This window comes from Amphiprion ocellaris, chromosome 13 (assembly GCF_022539595.1).
Source record: "Amphiprion ocellaris isolate individual 3 ecotype Okinawa chromosome 13, ASM2253959v1, whole genome shotgun sequence".
In the NCBI taxonomy this organism is placed as follows: domain Eukaryota; kingdom Metazoa; phylum Chordata; class Actinopteri; family Pomacentridae; genus Amphiprion; species Amphiprion ocellaris.
Window position 1 is genome coordinate 20,994,347 of NC_072778.1, and position 18,349 is coordinate 21,012,695.

The window sequence follows — 18,349 nt, forward strand, 5'->3', positions numbered from 1 at the left end:
CGGTGACTTGACTAAAGTAGCAGAAACATCACAATTTCTGATCAAGTTGCTCATTTTATCCAACAAACAGTCCAGAGCAAGGTTACTGAATCTCATATATCTTAACACAGTGACCAGCAACAAATCTACAGCTTTGAATTAACAGTTATCAGAATTATTGCCAATTATTTTCCTAAGAGTCACTAATGAATTGTTTCACATCCAGTTTTAAAGAACATATCCATTAAGATGACGGTTTTATCTCCTTACTGTTTTCAATTTAATTAAGTCCAGTATGCTTTACTGGCATGAATATCAGGTTCATAATATTACCAAAGCACCGTGCATGGTGTCATTTAAAAAATGACGTGAGAGAATGAAAAAGAAAAAAAAATTCAATAAAATGATTTAAAAGTAGTAAGAGCATAAAAAGAAAATAAAAAAAGCTAAATGAGTTGAGAGTGTGTGCCATATGTATTGTATTTATATTTTTCCATGTGCAAATTCATTTAATGCACACCAGAAAACAATCTCAGAAAGATAACCAACATTTAATTTTATCCACGTGGAAACAGGTTTTCACAGGCAGATTTCACTGTGAAACTGGGAATCAGCTTTACGTCAACGCAGAAAAACATATCAGTTCAGTGCATTTTAGTCATTTAACTGCTCTCCTGGGCCAATTGCGATCCGGACAAGTTTGGTGTAAATGTCGAAGTGCTTGGAGCCCAGGTAGGTGCCGAAGAAGGCCTGCAGCAGCATCACCGCCCTCATCCTCCTCAGCACCGGCCGGGACACGTCCACGCTGAAGCGCAGCAGGTTTCCCTTCTCCGGCAGCGGGGCGGTGGAGTACCTGGATGCGAGGCCGATGTTCAGAGGCAGGGCCAGCAGGATGGGGTACAGACCGCCGCCCACCAGTCCGACCAGCGCACCTCGCATCACGCAGCAGGTGGGACAGTTCAGGTCTCCGGACAGCAGCGGGTTGGACACGACGGCGTTGTACAGGGCGCATGTGGTCAGGAAGGGCAGCACCGCCATGGGCAGGATGGTGGAGACCCGGGCCTGCTTCACGTTCAGAGCTCTGCGGTACAAGCTGTTGGAGATCAGCCCTGCGAGTCCGGCGTTTCCCCCCAGGTACAGGGGTCCGTAGGAGAAAAGTTTCTGATCAATGTCAGACAGTTTCTCGAAATTCTTCATCAACATTTCCCCAATCGCAGCCCTGGTGAGCCCGTTTCCAGGCGCGCTCTCCTGCTGGGTGTTCTCCGACATCTTCAGAGCTGATGTTGAAACCAAACCCCGCTAAAAGTCCAGAAATCCTTTGGGTATCTCAATATTATCACATTTAGGTGAGTATATTCTCACCTACAGGGAGCAGACATGTCTTACCCACAAGCCAACGCGCGTAAACAGGGTTTTCTTGCCCTGCGTATTATCTGTCAGGCTAAGAAGGTCTGCAGTCTTCGAAAAGCTGGGTTATTGCCAATTAGGTTCTGACATACGAGGACATAAGATTTGGTGTATTACAAAAAACGCTGTCAAATAGGGACTTTTTAAATGAGAGTGGGGGGAGGACAAAAACAAACCAAACACAGAAAAAACGATCACTGTAGAGATGTAGAAAAGAAAAAACAAAATCTGCCAAAACTATCTGCAAGAGAATAAAAACAATGCTTTAAGACAATTTCAAAATATCTACTTTTAGCAATATGATATTTTTGGGGGGTAACTGCTCCACTAATGTGAAACTGTTTATGCATAATTCTCTTAAAATAAACTTTATAGTGATTGTTGTTGCTGTTATTTATTTATTTATTTTTTTAAATGTCCCCCCTTTTTTCTTGTTTTGTTACTGTTTGTGCCTGACAGGCTCAGATGAGGACAACAAATCCCACACGTCCTTGCAGTGGGCGTCGTTATTGTGCATTACGTCATGGAATTTGTTTAAGAACGTTTCATCGAATTCTCGGGAAGGTCGCCATTTTTGAAGACGACAAGTAGGAGGCATTTTTTCAGTTTCTTTGTTCATAGTTGTCCTACGACCGATAAATCTTCACATTCGAACCTGACAATTGTTAAATACAGGTAAGGCCGTGTTTCTTGTCGACACTAATTACGGAGTAAAGCCGTTAAATACAAATGCTGTGTTGCTGCTCTGTTGGATGTTCACAAGTTAGTTTTTCCGATATTCGACGTCTCGCCAACATGGCAGATGCTAAATGGAGAACTAGCCGTGGCTAGCTGTAAGGATTTAGGTCCTCTGATGATATAACTGAAGCAGGCAAACTACTATACAGCTTTCTACACTGCAGGTAGCCAGTACTTACAGTTGGATGACACATTGCAATATGTAAGGTTTTACGTTTGGCTCGCTAACGTTTGTTATGTGTGGGTGGCTAATCGAGTTCGTCACAGCTTGAGGGATCGACGACAACAAGCTAACAACAACTAGGATCGGTTATCAGGTTTATCAGTTCACGTCTAAACTGTTTACCTATTGTAACAAAATACCTAACGGATATATCACTTTGTGTTTGCAAATTGTCTAAGCGTTTGATAAATGTAAGTGTTGGAACACGAGAAGTGATGTGGACGCTGTAATACCGCCCAAGGCCTTCAGAGTTACCGAGTTGTTGTTGAACGTCGAGCAAACGTGCAAGTTGGCCTTGACTTATAATCTTGTTATTAACGTACATTATTTCAGGTATTACACTGCATCTGTAGTCGGATAGCATTTTGAAATAATAATAATATGTAAAGTTGTTATTTGACATGGTTTTAGAGCAGTTACTAATAAAGTTTTTCCTGGTTATTTTTTCTAGTAATGATTGATTTGTTTCTCGTGCCAACATTGCCAACTCATGGCGTACTCTTAAGTCCGAAAGTCGCGTTTTAAAACGGCATTTTAAATGTACAATAATTACAGATTTAAATTGTAATATTAGAAATAACAATACTATAAATCCTCGCACACAAGAAGCTAAAGCCAGAGCCTTGTTTCATGGCTAAGGGCCTCAATAATTCATTTCTATCAAAGTTGATGCTGATTAGATTTAGGCTTGTCTCTCATGTTCAGCAGATGTTATTTATCCGTCCATAAAACTCTGTTTCAGCCGACTGCAGCCCCATGTAATGCATTATATTTAGTCTTTTGAGGTGGGGGAGGGGCAAACCCTAAAAATTATTTGACATCCTGCAATATACAGAAATAGTGCAACAAGTGAGAAACAACAAGAATTAATGCATTTATATTATTCAGGGGAATTCAGTTTATGTCATTTTGATAATTTTTTTGCATGTATTTCAGATGCGTCACTCAAAGCGAATGCGCTCCCCAGGTGTCTGGCTTGATGAATACAGCTGGGAAGAGAGAATGGAGTGTCATAAGCGAAGGAGACAAGAATCGCACAGCAGCGAAAGAGAAAATAAATCAAGAAGAACTCACCATCACAACAAGACATACGAGGGGTATATATATATATATATCAGTATTCATAGTGAAAATTACCTACTCAAATCCTAAGGCTGTTTACACATTTGAACGCTTTGAACAATAAAGAACAACTACATTATGTAAAGGAGACATATTCTCACAATTCCACTGAAGCCGTATTTAAGTATATTTTAATATTTGGTTATATGGCATATTTTGGTTTGGTTTGTATACCTAGTATTGCATCATTTCATGCAATGAACAATTAATGTAAAACCTTCAAAACATTTCTTGATGATTTTGAAATATATCTTTACATGATGATACACTGGTCATGAACAATTATACATGGCAAATATAACATTAATACTATGTTGTCCATCTTAGATAAATAATATGCAATGTATTCCAGAAGAACTTTTGTTATTTCTGTTGAAAGTCTCCTTAGAATCAGGTGTTTTGATAGTATAGAACAAAAAAAGTTACATGTGTTGACACAATTCTGTTAAAAGCCCATCCATATATTGTTTTGGTCTGCATGAGATGACTGGATGGCCCACGTGCTTGTCTGTGTAGCTGACTACCTGCAAACACTCTGCTTGTGCAGTTTTCTACAAGGCTAGACGCACACATTGTTATAGCTACGAGCACATAGCACAAAAATGGTAGAGTGCATCTACAATTCCACCTAAATCTAATTATAAAATACCTTGCACTGCTAAAAGTACCAGATGATTGCATCTGTTTGCACTTGTGCGTCTTCCAATACTCTTTGTGATTTCCAGTTTCTATGGGGTGTTTCTATGTTTGTGATATTTTTGCTACCTGTCTGCGTTGTAGCTTAGTTGTGAGCAAGTTACTTACATGGATCTTATGCTAGAGTATATTGGCCTTGAAAGAGACGTTCTGCAAATAGGATGTAATAGCGATTTTCTTTCTACACGTGAGGTAATGTTAATGTCGCCAGAACACTCTCTCATGGGTTAGTCCTTCAGCAGTACTCGGTATGTGTTTCTATGTTTGAGAGGAGTGGCTTCAGAGGGAGACCTGAAGGGAGGGGCTAGTTTATTTTTCTCTGTTGTATGTGTTCAAAATCTGGCTTACACTTGCTGTTTTAGCTCTCATACAAACTCTAGTTTTAAACCTGTGAACAGCAGCATATATATTTAGGTTTTAATGTAGACTTTGAAAATGAAGAGTCTATACCTTGTCAATAATTACCAGATCCATCTACTTCTGCTGTGTTAGAGAAGGACCGGCGTGGATTTACTGGGCAAAATGTGAGAGAAAGGTACTAATTTGTGATGAACTTTGAGTTAGACTGTTAAAGAGTCATTTTGTTAACTCATCGGCTCCATATTAAACACCTCACAGATACTTGCCTTACTATTGTTTGTCTTTTACTGAATGCCCTTGTTAAATTGCAGTTCTTCCAGTGAAGTTTTGTACAGTGTTTTGTCAATACACCTTTTTGTGGGCATGCTTTACGGCCTATGAGGTTACATTAGATGTTTCCAGATCTACTCTAATTTTAATTCTGTAGAGAGGCAGATTTCTTCCTGGAAGACAACTGACACCATCAGGGTGCTAAGGCTGTAAGGGTTTCTTGGTCTTTTTTAGATTCTTAACGGCTATCGTGACCTACTGGGTGAAAGTTTGCTGGAAATGACTGGAAACATTCTGAGGAAGGGCAACCTTATTGAAAAAAAATAATGGGACATTTAAGAGAAAGCCATGTATTCAAAAAGCTTTTTTGTGTAAGGAATAGACGTAAAAGTTTTCTGCCTTTTTTTTTTATCTTTGCATTTTATTTTGGCACAAACTACTACATAGGTGTTAACTGCTAGTGTGCCAAGATCTGTATGTGTGGAATCACAGATTGTATTACACACCATCCAAAAGTGCTGAAAAGTTTTTAACAACTTCCAGTGCCTCACACTTACGCTGCCAATGTGGCTCTCTGTCAAGGTGAATGCTTTTTAAGGAGGGAATGCTTTAGGTTGCCAAGGGGACGGTTGCATAAATATGAAAGTTACCCAAATACAGGCCATTAGATGTTGGCTTTTACAGGCTCATAAAAGTACTATTTGCACCATAATAATCTGTTAATTGCTTTTTGAACTGCAATCTCTGAATGACCATGATGCTGGGTGTTTGGTGATCCTAAATCAGTGTGTTGCTAATTACAAATCTTACATAAAAGGCTCAGGGGTAGAGTGTCAGGCAATAGGCGGTCCATTAGCACCATCACATCCAATCTTCACTTTCGAGCTTGATCACAGACAAGTAACTGTGCTGTTCCTTAGGTGACCTTCCTTTTCTAGTGCTGCTTGTTGTTGACTGGTGTGTGTCCTCTTTTGTTTGACTGCAGGCATTACCTGGAGACCCGCAGTCTGAACCAGAGACTGGACTCTCGGGAAGGACACACTCTGGACCACAGTTTGGACATGGCCTGTGACGACGGCAGTCATGAAGGCACCTGCAAGGACAGAGACCGTGACTGGCACCACTACAGCAAGTCATCTGGGCGTAGTGGACGCAGCAGGCGAAGCAGCCGTAGCCGCAAGCAAAGAGACAGAAGGCGTAGATGTAGCCACTCTCGCCACAAGTCGCCCTCGGTACGGGAATCTTCTTCTCTCTTGGCCCCCTCTTCTGTCTATACCACCAAAACGAATGGGTCATTATCACTGGTGTTTAGCCAATTCTTAACACCCATCTCTTTGTCTTTCTGTATCTCTGTGTGTGTTCTACTCCTCACTGTTAAGCATGATTTCCTGTAATGAGTAGGGACTTTGGGGCTCAGGAAGTAAGGGATTGTGAGTGTTTATAGTTTTGCAAGGCAAAAGTGGACCCAGTATTTTTGTTGAGATTTTAGTGGGCAGTTATGGGAAGTGATACTAAAGCATTAACCTGTATAGCAAGAGTTAAAATCAATCAAGTTCAGTTTTTTTTTCCTGTACTACTTTGAGAAAGTCTCTCATCTGAAAATCTTGTTGCCATGTTTTTCTTCTGTAACACACACTATGTGGTGGCTGCCGGCCAATTTCTCTGACGGGGCTGAATTTGAATTTGCTGCTCCGTCCTCCCGTCCATTCGCCTGCTGGTGTTACTGAACGGGCTGAATCTATCCACCCCTACACCTCCCCCCCTTGGCCTGGTTGAATGAATGACGATGTCGCGTTGTGGTGGCCGGGTGCTGGCTGACTGATGGGTTATTGATGTGATGGCGGATTGCGGCGGGTCCGGTGCAGAGGAGGAGCCATCACCGCAGGAGCAGGAAAAGATCCAGGAGTGTTGAGGATGATGACGAGGGTCACCTCATCTATCACAGTGGAGACATGCTGAGAGCGAGATGTATAGAATATATACCTTTTTTTTCTACTGTTGTTGACATTTGTCTCTCACTCTCTTGTCTGGTTTTTATTTCCAAACATTTATGTAGAGACTGAAGTATTTGGGCCAGTAGATTTAAATGTTTTGGTTAGAAATTGCTCGTCAGTGTAACATAACATAGCATTGAGTTGTATGTCAGTGTTCAGAAGTCTGTTATTGTAGCGTAGCTTAACAGCATTGTAACATCAGGCAGTGAACTCAGCAAAAGGACAGTGTTTTATTATGTCAGTACTGTTTGTCTAACTTCAACTCTCTATTTTCTATAGATGAGATTGTGTGTACTCTAGGAGAGGGTGCCTTTGGGAAGGTCGTTGAATGCATTGATCACTCAAAGTAAGTTCCAGTGAGAAAATACTGTTATGAGTTTAATGTTCAAAGAATGTTTTTCTTCTAATTGGGACTTCTCCTTCATATTTTATTGATGTCTTATAATGAAATCTTAAATTTTTCATGTATTTCAGTGATGGGGCTCGTGTGGCTCTGAAGATCATTAAAAACATAGACCGCTACCGTGAGGCAGCTATGTCTGAGGTAGAGGTGCTTGAACAGTTAAAGACCCTCGACTCTGATAAGAAATAGTAAGTAACTGCATATCACACCAGCTGTTCTACAGGGCAGTGAGAACATACAAAATGGTTTATTTTGCATACAGGCTATTGAACTTTTTCCTTTTTGTCTCCTTTTAGTGCTTGTGTACACATGCTGGACTGGTTTGACTACCACGGTCATGTTTGTATTGCTTTTGAGCTGCTTGGCCTCAGTACATACGATTTTCTCAAGGAAAACAACTTTCAGCCTTTCCCCATTGAACACATCAGACACATGGCGTACCAGATTATTCGAGCTGTGCGATGTGAGTAATAGTCATACTTTGTGTACAGGAGTTCCAGCATGTTTGAAAAAACTCAGCTCAGTAATGAATGCATGCCATCTTGTCTTTCAGTTCTGCATAAAAACAAGCTGACTCACACTGATTTGAAGCCTGAGAATATTCTCTTCATAGATTCAGACTATGATATGGAATACAACCGTGAAATGGTAAGTGTCCAAAATATATATCGAGTTCACACAGGCCAAAGTGCTGGCAAAAGTACAAAAGTTCTTGTTTGCTCCAGCAGCTGTGAGCTTCATGATTGTTTGTCTGCAGAAACGAGATGAACGAACCTTGAAAAACCCAGATATAAAAATCGTTGACTTTGGTAACGCCACATATGATCATGAGCACCATACCTCTGTGGTGTCGACTCGTCACTACCGAGCTCCTGAAGTAATTTTAGGTAAGTGGCTGTTTCAAAGAGCTGCACTAAAGCTTTGGATCTATCCTTGAGTGGCGACTTGTTAGTTATTTAACATTGTCTCTTTCAGATTTGGGCTGGGACCATTCCTGTGATGTCTGGAGTGTCGGCTGTATACTCATTGAGTACTACCTTGGATCTACACTTTTTCAGGTAGGTGGCAGTAGAGAAAATAAAATAAATATGCCATGTGCCATAGCACATATTAATTTAGATTTTTTGGTTTTCTCATTCAGACACATGACAGTAAAGAGCATCTTGCTATGATGGAGAGAGTCCTTGGCCCCATACCTACAAACCTCCTGGAGAAAACCAGGTAATGGTCCATTGATCTAACAAAATTTTTGTTGTGAAAAACATTTTTATTATTTTAAAGTTTACATATTTTTTGTAGTTGATTAAATATATGTTTGTAACTGCACAAATTCATCTGAACAATTGTTCGTTGTACAGGAAACGACGATATGTTCACCGATGCAAACTAGACTGGGATGCACACAGCTCTTCAGGGAGATATGTCAGGAAACACTGCAAACCTCTGAAGGTAAGAGAAATATCACTGAAGACAGTAAAAAAAACATAGATGCTGTGCTCCCAATAGTCATGTGAAAATACACTGGCTTTAATGCGATTAAAATATACCACAAATCCAACAGCGCCAAAACTGGTGTTTGCAGGTTCAGTGAGTAATGTGGTCATTGCGTTGGAACTTTCCAAGGAATGAAAGGTTTCTTCAACCTGTGATTTGCATTTTCACCATGGTCCAAAGCCATAGAAAGATTCTTGAAGACCTTTCACACAATTCCAAATTCCTGCTGGACTGGAAGCTCCATGTTATGTTGAAGCATGTTGAACAGAAACCTGTTGCAATGGTGACTGTTAAATGCTAGTGCTGAATCCTTTAAGTTCCTGAAACTTCAGAAAGTGCTCCCCAAGAGCTGCAACTTCCTTGGGATTCAGACATTAGTTGTGCTTCCAGAGCTCTTGACTAACTTTTGCACTAATAGCACTGGTGCGACCAGTTTTCTCATTTGGTCGCGCCTCCCAGCTTGTCAGAGGCAAAACACATCACTTGCCCAACATTTTCTTATCAATTCTACACTACAATTTACCAGTGTTCCCTAAACGCTCCACTTTGTAGGCTGCAGCAGCTGGTGCTTGTTAACTGCGGTGCATGGTCATAACGCCCTTCTATAATGCGATCACTTGCAATTTGAAATCACACACTCTAAAAAAAGGTTGCAAATGTGACCATTTTGTTCACAGTCTGGAGCCCTGCTGTGGTGGAAATACACTTAGTTCCTCCAAAAGTTCTTGTACCCTGGCCAAAGTTTCTGTTGTGAAAATGAGGCTATTCTGGATGGAACTTCATTGGAACTGGTTCCTCCGGTGTAAATGTAGGCATAGGACTTGGGTTCCTCAAAAGGCCCTCAGTACCTAGGAGAACAGCAGTTTAAGTTTTGTTCAAAGTTACAACAGTTTATATGGACAGATTTCTTTATTTGTTGCATGCAGCCCCTGAGCTAAACCAAGTAAACTGCCGATGAAATGCACAACATGCAGCTTAATCAGAGAGTGTTGGAGTAGATGGAATATATCTCAGTGAAGCTGTTAGCTCCAGTAGCCAGTGTCTCTGGAGAGATGACACATTTTTTTCCTGGTGTTTCATTATAAACTGCTACTGTAAATCAGGTTGAATTAACACATGAAAGTAGAAGTAGAAAACAAATCAGACCTTGCAAAAATGCTTCAACTACATGGCTCTTCTCTGTGTTTATTGGAGTAGGTCATAAATTAAATTTAAAACTGCAATTACAGTAGAACCCAAAGTTAATAGCATATTTTAAAGAGACTGATTTTCTGTTATCCTTTCTTTTCCCATCAGCATTACATGGCGTCTAAGGGTGACGACCACCAGCAGCTCTTTGACCTGATAGGGAGGATGATGGAGTACGACCCAGCTAAGCGCCTCAGTCTGGAACAGGCCCTCAGACATCCCTTCTTCTCCTGCTATTATAAGAGGAGCAGCAGTAAAAGCAGCAGTAGCAAAAAGGACTGAACTCCTGAACCTGTAAACCTCTGACCTGCACCCTTGGTCAGGGCCTGGCTGTCACCATGACATTTGTCACAGTACTTATTGCCAGCCGCTACTTCGTGACTCTCCAAGGAGAGGTGAACCTTAACTGACTGTATCAGTCCACTGCCCTGCTTTGCTGTGTCTTTCTTTAATGTTTTTTTTTTTTTTGTTCATGTTCTCTCTGTGCATTGTGAAGTAGGTGATGGGTTATGGAACAGATTGAGAAATCCCTGCATCAGTCTCACCAGTAATTTATTCAGTATTGCAAAAAAAAAAAAATTTAAAAAGCTTTTGTGGGCAGAAAATACTTGTATCTAGAGTTTGTTCAGGTATTTTGTTTTTTCACTGACTCGTAATGTAACTTTTGCAGTATCATCTATTTTCAATAAACGTGACAACAGAACTGTTTTGTGCTCTTTGTGCTCTTTGAAGTGTTTATTTGTGCCGTAGCTGCACTCGTCCACACGATGGCAGTAAAGATTCTTTATATTAGTCAGCTGCTGGAAGTATCTGATCAGCACTGAAGGCTTTCAAGAGTGTTCACCTCAGTCTAGCTTTAGTTTTTCAATCTAATATTGGGAAAAACCTGAAATTTGAGTGTGTTGAACATTATCATGAGATTTTAATATTAACTGTAAATGTCTTCAGTGGAGTATAGGAAGCAGAAGGTGTGTTGACTACTTTTAAGATTTACATAGCCAACTGGAAGCACGAGGATGGATTGCTATTATGTTGAAAAAGGGTTATTAGGATATTAGAATTTTCCGTTCACAATATTCTTAAACGTGCAGTGTGAGTTCTTTATTTATGGTACATCATGGCAAACCCCCAAACTAAAGATTAAGAATTTAAATAAAGAATATCCTGCACGTTTCACAGATAATCTAATTAACATGGAAGCATCACGAAGCCTATGCGTTTTCCTCGGCAATAAATTTCAGCAGACTTAATTTGAAATAACGATAAATAAACTGAATGACATCGGGTACCTGAGTGATCACAAACCGGCCATCGCAAATCAGCGTCATTCTCAGCTGTCAATCTGCAGCCTCCCACGTGGTCAGCAGGGCGGGCACATTTCAACCAGAGAAACTACACAGACATCAACCAGTTGAACGTGCAACCTCTAGGAAGGCAAACAACCGGATCCATCGGTAGTTGCATTTGCACATCCATGTGGGACACTCCCCAACAGGAAACAACGACCTGTGAGTCAGGAGGCGCCTCTTTTCTGGTTGGCATCCAGATTTCTCACATCGGTGCTGAGCGTAAAGCCGGTGCGCACTGCTGCTGCCTCTAACTCCAAGACTTATTTAAATCAGCGCTTTGAACCCCGAGCCCACTGTGCTGTAGTCGGGTGTTGTGAATGTGTTAGGTGCGCTGCTTTAGTCAGTCCACGGAGCCTGACTGACTACAGAGCTGCATCTGCACAAGATATTTTGGCAGTTTGCTGTTCACTAGAGGGGAGTTTAAAGGATCGCAGCATGGATACAGCCAGCGACTCTATCGGAGAAAGTAAGCCGGTGTGTCAGTGTGCCCCCAAGTCTGCGGTCCAGCGGTGGCTGCCAGGTTTCCCCATCGCGCTGTGCCTGCTGATGTCCCTGAGCTCCATCACCGTGTGTCTTCTGATGAGCTTTAAGACCTACCAGCTGGAGAACCGACTGCAGATGGAGATGGACAAAGCGTCCATCTTCCAACCCCCGCAAAGAGCTTTTCTAAACGAGGATGGGACCCTAATTTCAGAGCTGAGCGCTCCAATCCGGAAACTCGTGGACGAGGTACTTTTAATCTGTTCTGGATCTAACTAACACGAAGTGATTGTCATAAATCCCTGTTTTGTGCTTGTGAATCTCTGACAGTCTCCACTCGCCTGTGCGTAAACTGTGCGTAATAACAGGGAACATGTGCAGTGAGGTTTGGAAATGCACAGACTTGGCACTATTTGGCAGTTGTACTCTAATTATTCCCCCTCAAATCAGTTCCTCTTAATGCACGACCTTAGGGATCAAACATGCATACAGCTGGACAATTAGTTTGTGGTTCCAGCTCTTTATGGGGTGACATAACCGCTGATGATAGACACCAACCTATAATTTTATCACATGGAGAAGAAATTATGGAAAGTCTTCTCATTTTAGAGCTCTATGTAATGAGGGAGCGAGATTATGCTCTCAAATGTTATTGGTAGTCACTGAGATCATTTAAATAACATCACATTTCATGATTTTTTTTCTTTTTTCTGCTTAATGATTTCAATTTGTTCCCATTTTGAAAGCAAACTAATTGAAGCTTTATGACCTCCACTGGTTTGCATTGAGATAAGAGAACAGCTTTCTATCTCACACTGGGATTTGCTCTTTGTGTGTTTTCCAGAAAGTGGTGGTTCTGATGCCCAAACTGCGGACAGCTAGAGATGTTGGCCAAGACTGCTCCTGTCCTCCAGGTACCTGTCTCTGTTCTTTGTAGCATTACTGCCACCTTCCAAACCACATAAACCAAACAAACTAAACACTAAAAGCCAGGACTCTGTTTCGGGTAAAAGTTAATGTCTAAGCCTGCTTGTGAAACCTGATTGTCTGTGTGCCGCTGGTGCTTTTGGCATACTGCTCTGCCTGAACTTTAAACATATGTGTGTGCTTGTTTTGTGTGTGGAGGATTACGTCCTGTAAAGCCTGCGCAGGGCCCATACTGTGACAGCAGATCAGTGGGGCCGGGACGTCCAGCCTGAGCCCTGAGCGTCGGCGGGAGATGCTCACTTTAATAGACGGAGCAGCCGTGTGCCAAGATTGGCCACGTTTGGCTTGCGGTGTTCATTACAGGGCTTGTGATAGTTCCTGGGGTGGAGAACAGTGTGTGATCCTCATCATGTTACAGACACACAGCGCCCCATTATGCCTGTGAACTAAAGAAAAATGAGATGTTAAGTTGCTACTTAGTGTGATGTACGTGCTGAGAACATCAGTTCACCTGCTGATCAGCTGTGTGTTTAATAGTCCACATATTTTACAGCACCTATGGAAGGGGAAATTGTACTTTTTTGACGTAAATCCTTGGCCTTGCAGCAACAGAATGCGTGTGTTTTATTGAAACTGTTGTTAAAGACATTCCCGTTTTCCAAAAATTTGCAGCTCAAATGGAATCTTGTTGCTTGCACACAATTTCTTTTTCTAATTTTCTGCATCAAGTTGCGAATGCAGAGGTTTTGGGATGTTTAACTGCAGATATGGCATCTTTCCTCATCTGGCTCTTCCTTTCTTCTTCTGTTTTGTCTCTGGGTGTGAATTGCCCTCCAACAACAAGAACACGTGAAAGCATTCACAAGTGGAATTTCTGGCCCACTTTCAGCACATTCTGTTTTCCAGTCTGAAGTCTGCTGTGCCAAGGTAGCTCTCTGGTTTTGTCAGATGGGTCAGCGAAGATGGTGCTTGTTCTTTGCCTATGATTTAGTAGAGCCAGTGATACAGTTAATTCATGTTGAGGTTTCTTTTGGCTGTTCCACTTTTGTCAGACGTTGACTCGTCTATTATATATAAAAAAAAGTTGCCTGGTTAGGATTATCCTGCACAGTCCTTATTGTGAATTTTAATGTAATTACTGTATTAGATGACATTATTGTATCAGATGTTACGTCCAATTTTCTTGTCAATTTCACTGAACTGCTGTGTAATCAAGCGGTTTTGGCACTGCGATGCAACTATTCAGGAGTCTATTTAAAGTTTTTTTTTTTTTTTCAGTTTCTGGTCTCTAGATGTGGTGTTTTGATTTTGGTGAAACAAAGGGCTATTTTGTTTATTGCGGCTTTGATGCAACTGAATGCCTGCGGACATGTCTCAGCAATTAGATTGCTCAATACAGACTTGTTAACATTCCTCCATACAATGTGTTTATTTCTAAAGAGGGACTTTTCAGCCAATAAACTTTTTTCTTTTTGCGCCATCAAGGTTGGGCCTGTGTTCATGTATGTGACTTATGCTAAATGTTTTAATGTGCTTTTATCGTAACTCTGATATGCCTACATGTGTGCATCTCATCTGCGTCCTGCGAGACAGTTTACAGTAGGTATCATGGTCCAGCGTGGCTCTGTGTGCGTCTGTCCCTGAGCCTTTGAGGGGCCGACGGAGGCACCTCTCTCAACACGACACTGTAAGAAGAGACCCTCCTCTCCCTTTAGCACCGACTCTCACCACCTGAAACTTGAATCTCTTACCAACAGGATCACAGGCCAAGGTATTTCTGCCCGTATGTGTGTGAGACACAGCATGAGTGGCATTTCTGTCATTAAAACTATGCCCTCCACATCAGGGTGCTCACCTTTCTGCATGCACGACAACAGGGGCCCAACAGGGGGCAGCACCACTGCAGCAGCACTGAGGATGCGGAATTTGTCGTTGACACTTCTGACTGAATATTACTGAACAAGTATTTTGAAGTACTCATGGTTCATTCACCGCTGGAGTAGCAGGGACGCTCTATAAATAGTAAATGACCTGAGAAACATTTACCTCTTCTGTCCTCTCAGCTGGAAGCAACATTGTGACACTTTTATGCTCACAGATACGATACAGTCTTAAGTAAACTGTCACTGAGTCCAAGTTGTGCTTACAAGCTTCAGGTGTTTGCAATTAACACCCGCCTGTTCCCCTCAGCAGACACACACATACAAACGCATGCAGGCGTTTGTTACTCAAACACAACACCTCGATGGTGCCTTGACTAATCAGAATCATGTGGAGGCTCAGTGTAGGCAGGGTGGATTTTCATCTCTGCAATTTGCATTTAAAAGCTGTTTAACAGGTCTGATACCAGCTGGGGGGCACAAAGTCTGACCACACTTTGGCACGGGACTAAAAGTAAATGCCAGCCAGAGACACCCATTAATATTCCTCAGTCAGCAGTCACTGATAGCTGTGCTGCAGGCGGGGGGTGTGAAAAACATGCAGCTCATCACCAGTTCACTGAGATAACACTTTGGGGGATCGTGATGTTTTAGGAAACTGAAGGTTGACATGTTCTTCTGTGGGATTGACCTCTTGAACATTTAAGCAAAAAAAAAAAAAAAAAAAAATCTAGAAAAGGCATCATACTTCTCAGAAACATGTTTTTCTTCCTTTTTATTCCAAAGCGTCTATATGATTGTTTGAAAAAGATTTTTGACTGATTGGGTCCATCTTTCATTAAAGAAACATTATTTATCCACCAGTTAAAGCACTTTTATCATAAAGATTTGCTGCTTTTCTTCATCATTTGTGACTGCAGACTGAAGATTCCTGAAGTTGAGCACTCAAAACTTGGTCAAATGGTCAACCCCTTGTCCACATACAGTTGTTCATTTACTGATCAGTAAATTTAGAAACATATGTTTAACTTAAAAACACTGTTACGTGGCCTTAAATGTACATGTGCGTCTTGTGATATTCAGTTCTGAGCTCCTTCGGTCTGTGTAGTGCTTCTGAGTCTTTGGTGTTGGTGTATATGAGGCCAAGAGGTCAGATCCCTGGCTGTGCAGCGAGATCAATTTCCATCAGATAAGAGCTCATTAACACACTGAACGGGAACACAGGCCCCTCATATTTGCGTGTTTGTGTGTATTTATATAACTGAGAGAGCATGCTAACAGCGGGACTCCTTGACGCATTTAACATGTACACATACTGACAAAAATACTTTAAAAAAATACAGGTTTTTGTGTTTATTGTGTCTCCAAAGGCCTGTGGTGGTTAATCATACTCCCACGCTGTCTGCAGCAGTTTAATGTCTAATATGCTGATAAATACATTATTGCATCTAGTGTGAAAACCCTCAGCAGTCCGGTGGTGCAAACCTTCTCGTCTGGAGAGCAGCTTCTCACCTCAGAGGCTGAGGGGAGGCTGCTCGCTCTCGCTGCCTGGCATCCTGCTCTCCCACCTGGAGGAGAAGACGGGGGAGAGCCCAGATTTTGGGAGACGGAGACCCACAATGGGGCCAACATCCCCCCAGGGCTGCGTTTTGTTTTTAAAGCCATAGTAAATCAGACAGGAAGCTCGCAGCTACCTATACAGTCTATCGCCACAGGAAGAATACACATATAAGATCCATTAATGACCATTTTAAAACAATAAACGCAGGAAATTTGTTTTCATAAGTGGTCTTGTTTTAGATTTGTTCCACTGTAGCTATGGGCTGTTGTAGCATTAAAATCCCGGACCATGGCACATAACTTGCTCTGTGTGTGTGACTTTCTGGCGCTTTTACTGTGTGTTTCTATTTGTGTGTTTGTTTCATGTGCACATGTTTGTTTTGATGTCTGCAGGCACATGTTTTAGTGTGCGACTGGGAGCGCATTGCTTTAAATTCACGGTGTATGCAGGCAGTTATGAAGACGGTATCCTGTGGAAGAAAATCCAGGTGGCTTATTACTTTATGCTGCAGGGGGAAAGAGATTTCAAACTCGGGAGTAAAATATACCATTTTTAACATACAAAAAATACCTTCTCTCCTGCTGCTGTGTAGTCTTACTGTCTGAGCACGCACATGAATGCTTAGAGATCAGTCTTAGAGTCAGTCTGTAGGATGTTTTCTGCTGTGTAAATCTTTGTCTGCTCCAGACAGAGATGTATTTCATCCAGTTGATCCACATCTTTATAGGCAGAACTGAGTTTCCACAACTGTTAAACTTGACATACTGTGCATCTTCTTGAGGTAAATTTGTAAGTTTGTTTCATCGAGAATTCTGTATTGCCAGGTAGAGAGGTAATCTGTTGCTTGTTCCTCCTGCTGTCTTTCCTCACAGCCTGCTTTGTATTTAGCTCTATATCACACACTACAGACATCATTGTCATATGGACAGCAGTTCACATGCACAACTGTGTGATCCTTGTGTCCTCAGGTTACTTTATCCTTCAGCTGATGTGTCTGTGATTCTCCTCTGGTCGCTGCAAAGCAAGAGGGGCATAAAAATGAATGACTCCTCTTGATATCTTCTACTTATTTGGAAGATGATCTTGAAAGTCTTGAGTGTGCTGAGTTTATTTGTAGGAGGAAGCGGGAATGCTGCCTCTTGGATAGCTGGAGATATTAGTTTAGAGACGGCTGCATCGTTAAAGTCACAGACTGAGCGAAGGAACTCATAGATTTGGGTGAAAGAGGTGTTTCTAGATAAATAACTACATTCTCCAGGACTGGGAAGCACTCAGCTATTTGCAAATCCATCTCTACGTTTGTGTGTGGAAGTCCTCCATATGCTGTCAGTAAGCCAGTTTCAAACCAGGATTTTACTAAATTGTGTTGCACCAATAAAAGTTAAAGTGGAAATAGAGCAATTTTACACATTCACGTGTGTTAACAGGTCTTAGGGAGTACTACTGCATATGTGTAAAACCCCTGTATAAAGCTTTTTGTAGCTCCAGAGGGAGCTGTGGGAAGTCTATGGCACTTAGCGGCGGATAGCAACCATTAATAATGCAGAAGAATTTGTTAAAAAGCTGAAATATTGGTTTTAAAATTTCAAACAACACAAAAGTTAAGGGAGAACTTTGCAGAAATGCCTTGCTAATTATTTTTCAACATATGTTTGATTATAAGAGAAGTTTGTAACAGTGTTGATAGGCTGCTATTTGAGACCAATCAGATCGAGCTGTGAGCGGAACATTGCTTGAGATCTCAGAGAGCTGATCACAGATGGAGAGGTGGCTGTAGAACAACTTGAAATAATTAATTCTTATTAGGGTATGTCTATCTGTAGCAAAACAAAAGAACAGTATAAAGCCATAATGCAATGAATTAACTTTATCCTTCAGTCCTTTATAAACATGATGTGGCTTTGTTACATCTGGGTCAGAGTTTAGAATGAACACCAAATACTCAGCTACCAACATTGTTTGGATATTTAGTCTAAACTTATTTTGTGATATCACTGTGTTTTTCAAAATTGCCTTTTAAAATGATCTCAGTTTTCAGCAGATAGTAGTATATAACATTTTAATTAACCTAGATTAATTAGGTGTGTTTGTAGACCACAGTCCATTACCTCTTACCTAACTTGGTCTTCAGCTTCAGTTTGGCCAGATTTTAGCAAACTTATCTTCACTCTGTCATTTGGTTCTATTAGCTACACTGTAAAAAAAAGAAAAAAGCAAAGAAAAAAAGACAGTGAAATTCTGGCAGCAAGGGTGCCAGAAAAATATGAAAAAACAGGAA

The 18,349-nt window shown here is 41.3% G+C and overlaps 3 protein-coding genes across 4 annotated transcripts in view; 2 read left to right on the plus strand and 1 right to left on the minus strand.

Annotated features, from left to right (window-relative positions):
* Positions 1-511: 511 nt before the first annotated feature.
* tmem126a (transmembrane protein 126A) lies at positions 512-1,391 on the minus strand. The gene has a single exon (XM_023277632.3). The coding sequence runs from the start codon at positions 1,246-1,248 to the stop codon at positions 634-636; it is 615 nt and encodes a 204-aa protein (XP_023133400.1). The 5' UTR covers positions 1,249-1,391; the 3' UTR covers positions 512-633.
* A 510-nt stretch (positions 1,392-1,901) lies between these two features.
* clk4a (CDC-like kinase 4a) lies at positions 1,902-10,577 on the plus strand. 2 transcript variants are annotated; one of them, XM_023277618.3, is made up of 13 exons: positions 1,902-2,061; positions 3,284-3,444; positions 5,781-6,027; positions 6,661-6,763; positions 7,069-7,135; positions 7,264-7,380; positions 7,489-7,655; positions 7,746-7,840; positions 7,950-8,079; positions 8,168-8,250; positions 8,334-8,413; positions 8,551-8,641; positions 9,983-10,577. In XM_023277618.3, exons 2-13 carry the CDS (start codon positions 3,284-3,286, stop codon positions 10,154-10,156), a joined length of 1,515 nt encoding a protein of 504 aa, XP_023133386.2. In that variant the 5' UTR covers positions 1,902-2,061; the 3' UTR covers positions 10,157-10,577. The 2 variants fall into 2 exon arrangements, with proteins under 2 accessions (XP_023133386.2, XP_054872570.1); XM_055016595.1 differs by lacking the exons at positions 1,902-2,061; positions 3,284-3,444; positions 6,661-6,763 and having other exon boundaries at positions 6,009-6,027.
* A 690-nt stretch (positions 10,578-11,267) lies between these two features.
* Positions 11,268-18,349, plus strand: part of col23a1a (collagen type XXIII alpha 1 chain a) — a 138,052-nt gene continuing 130,970 nt past the window's right edge. The window contains exons 1-2 of the mRNA XM_023277640.3: positions 11,268-11,952; positions 12,548-12,617. Coding sequence (XP_023133408.1) covers positions 11,659-11,952; positions 12,548-12,617 — 364 coding nt within the window. The 5' untranslated portion in view covers positions 11,268-11,658. The remainder of the gene's footprint in view (positions 11,953-12,547; positions 12,618-18,349) is intronic.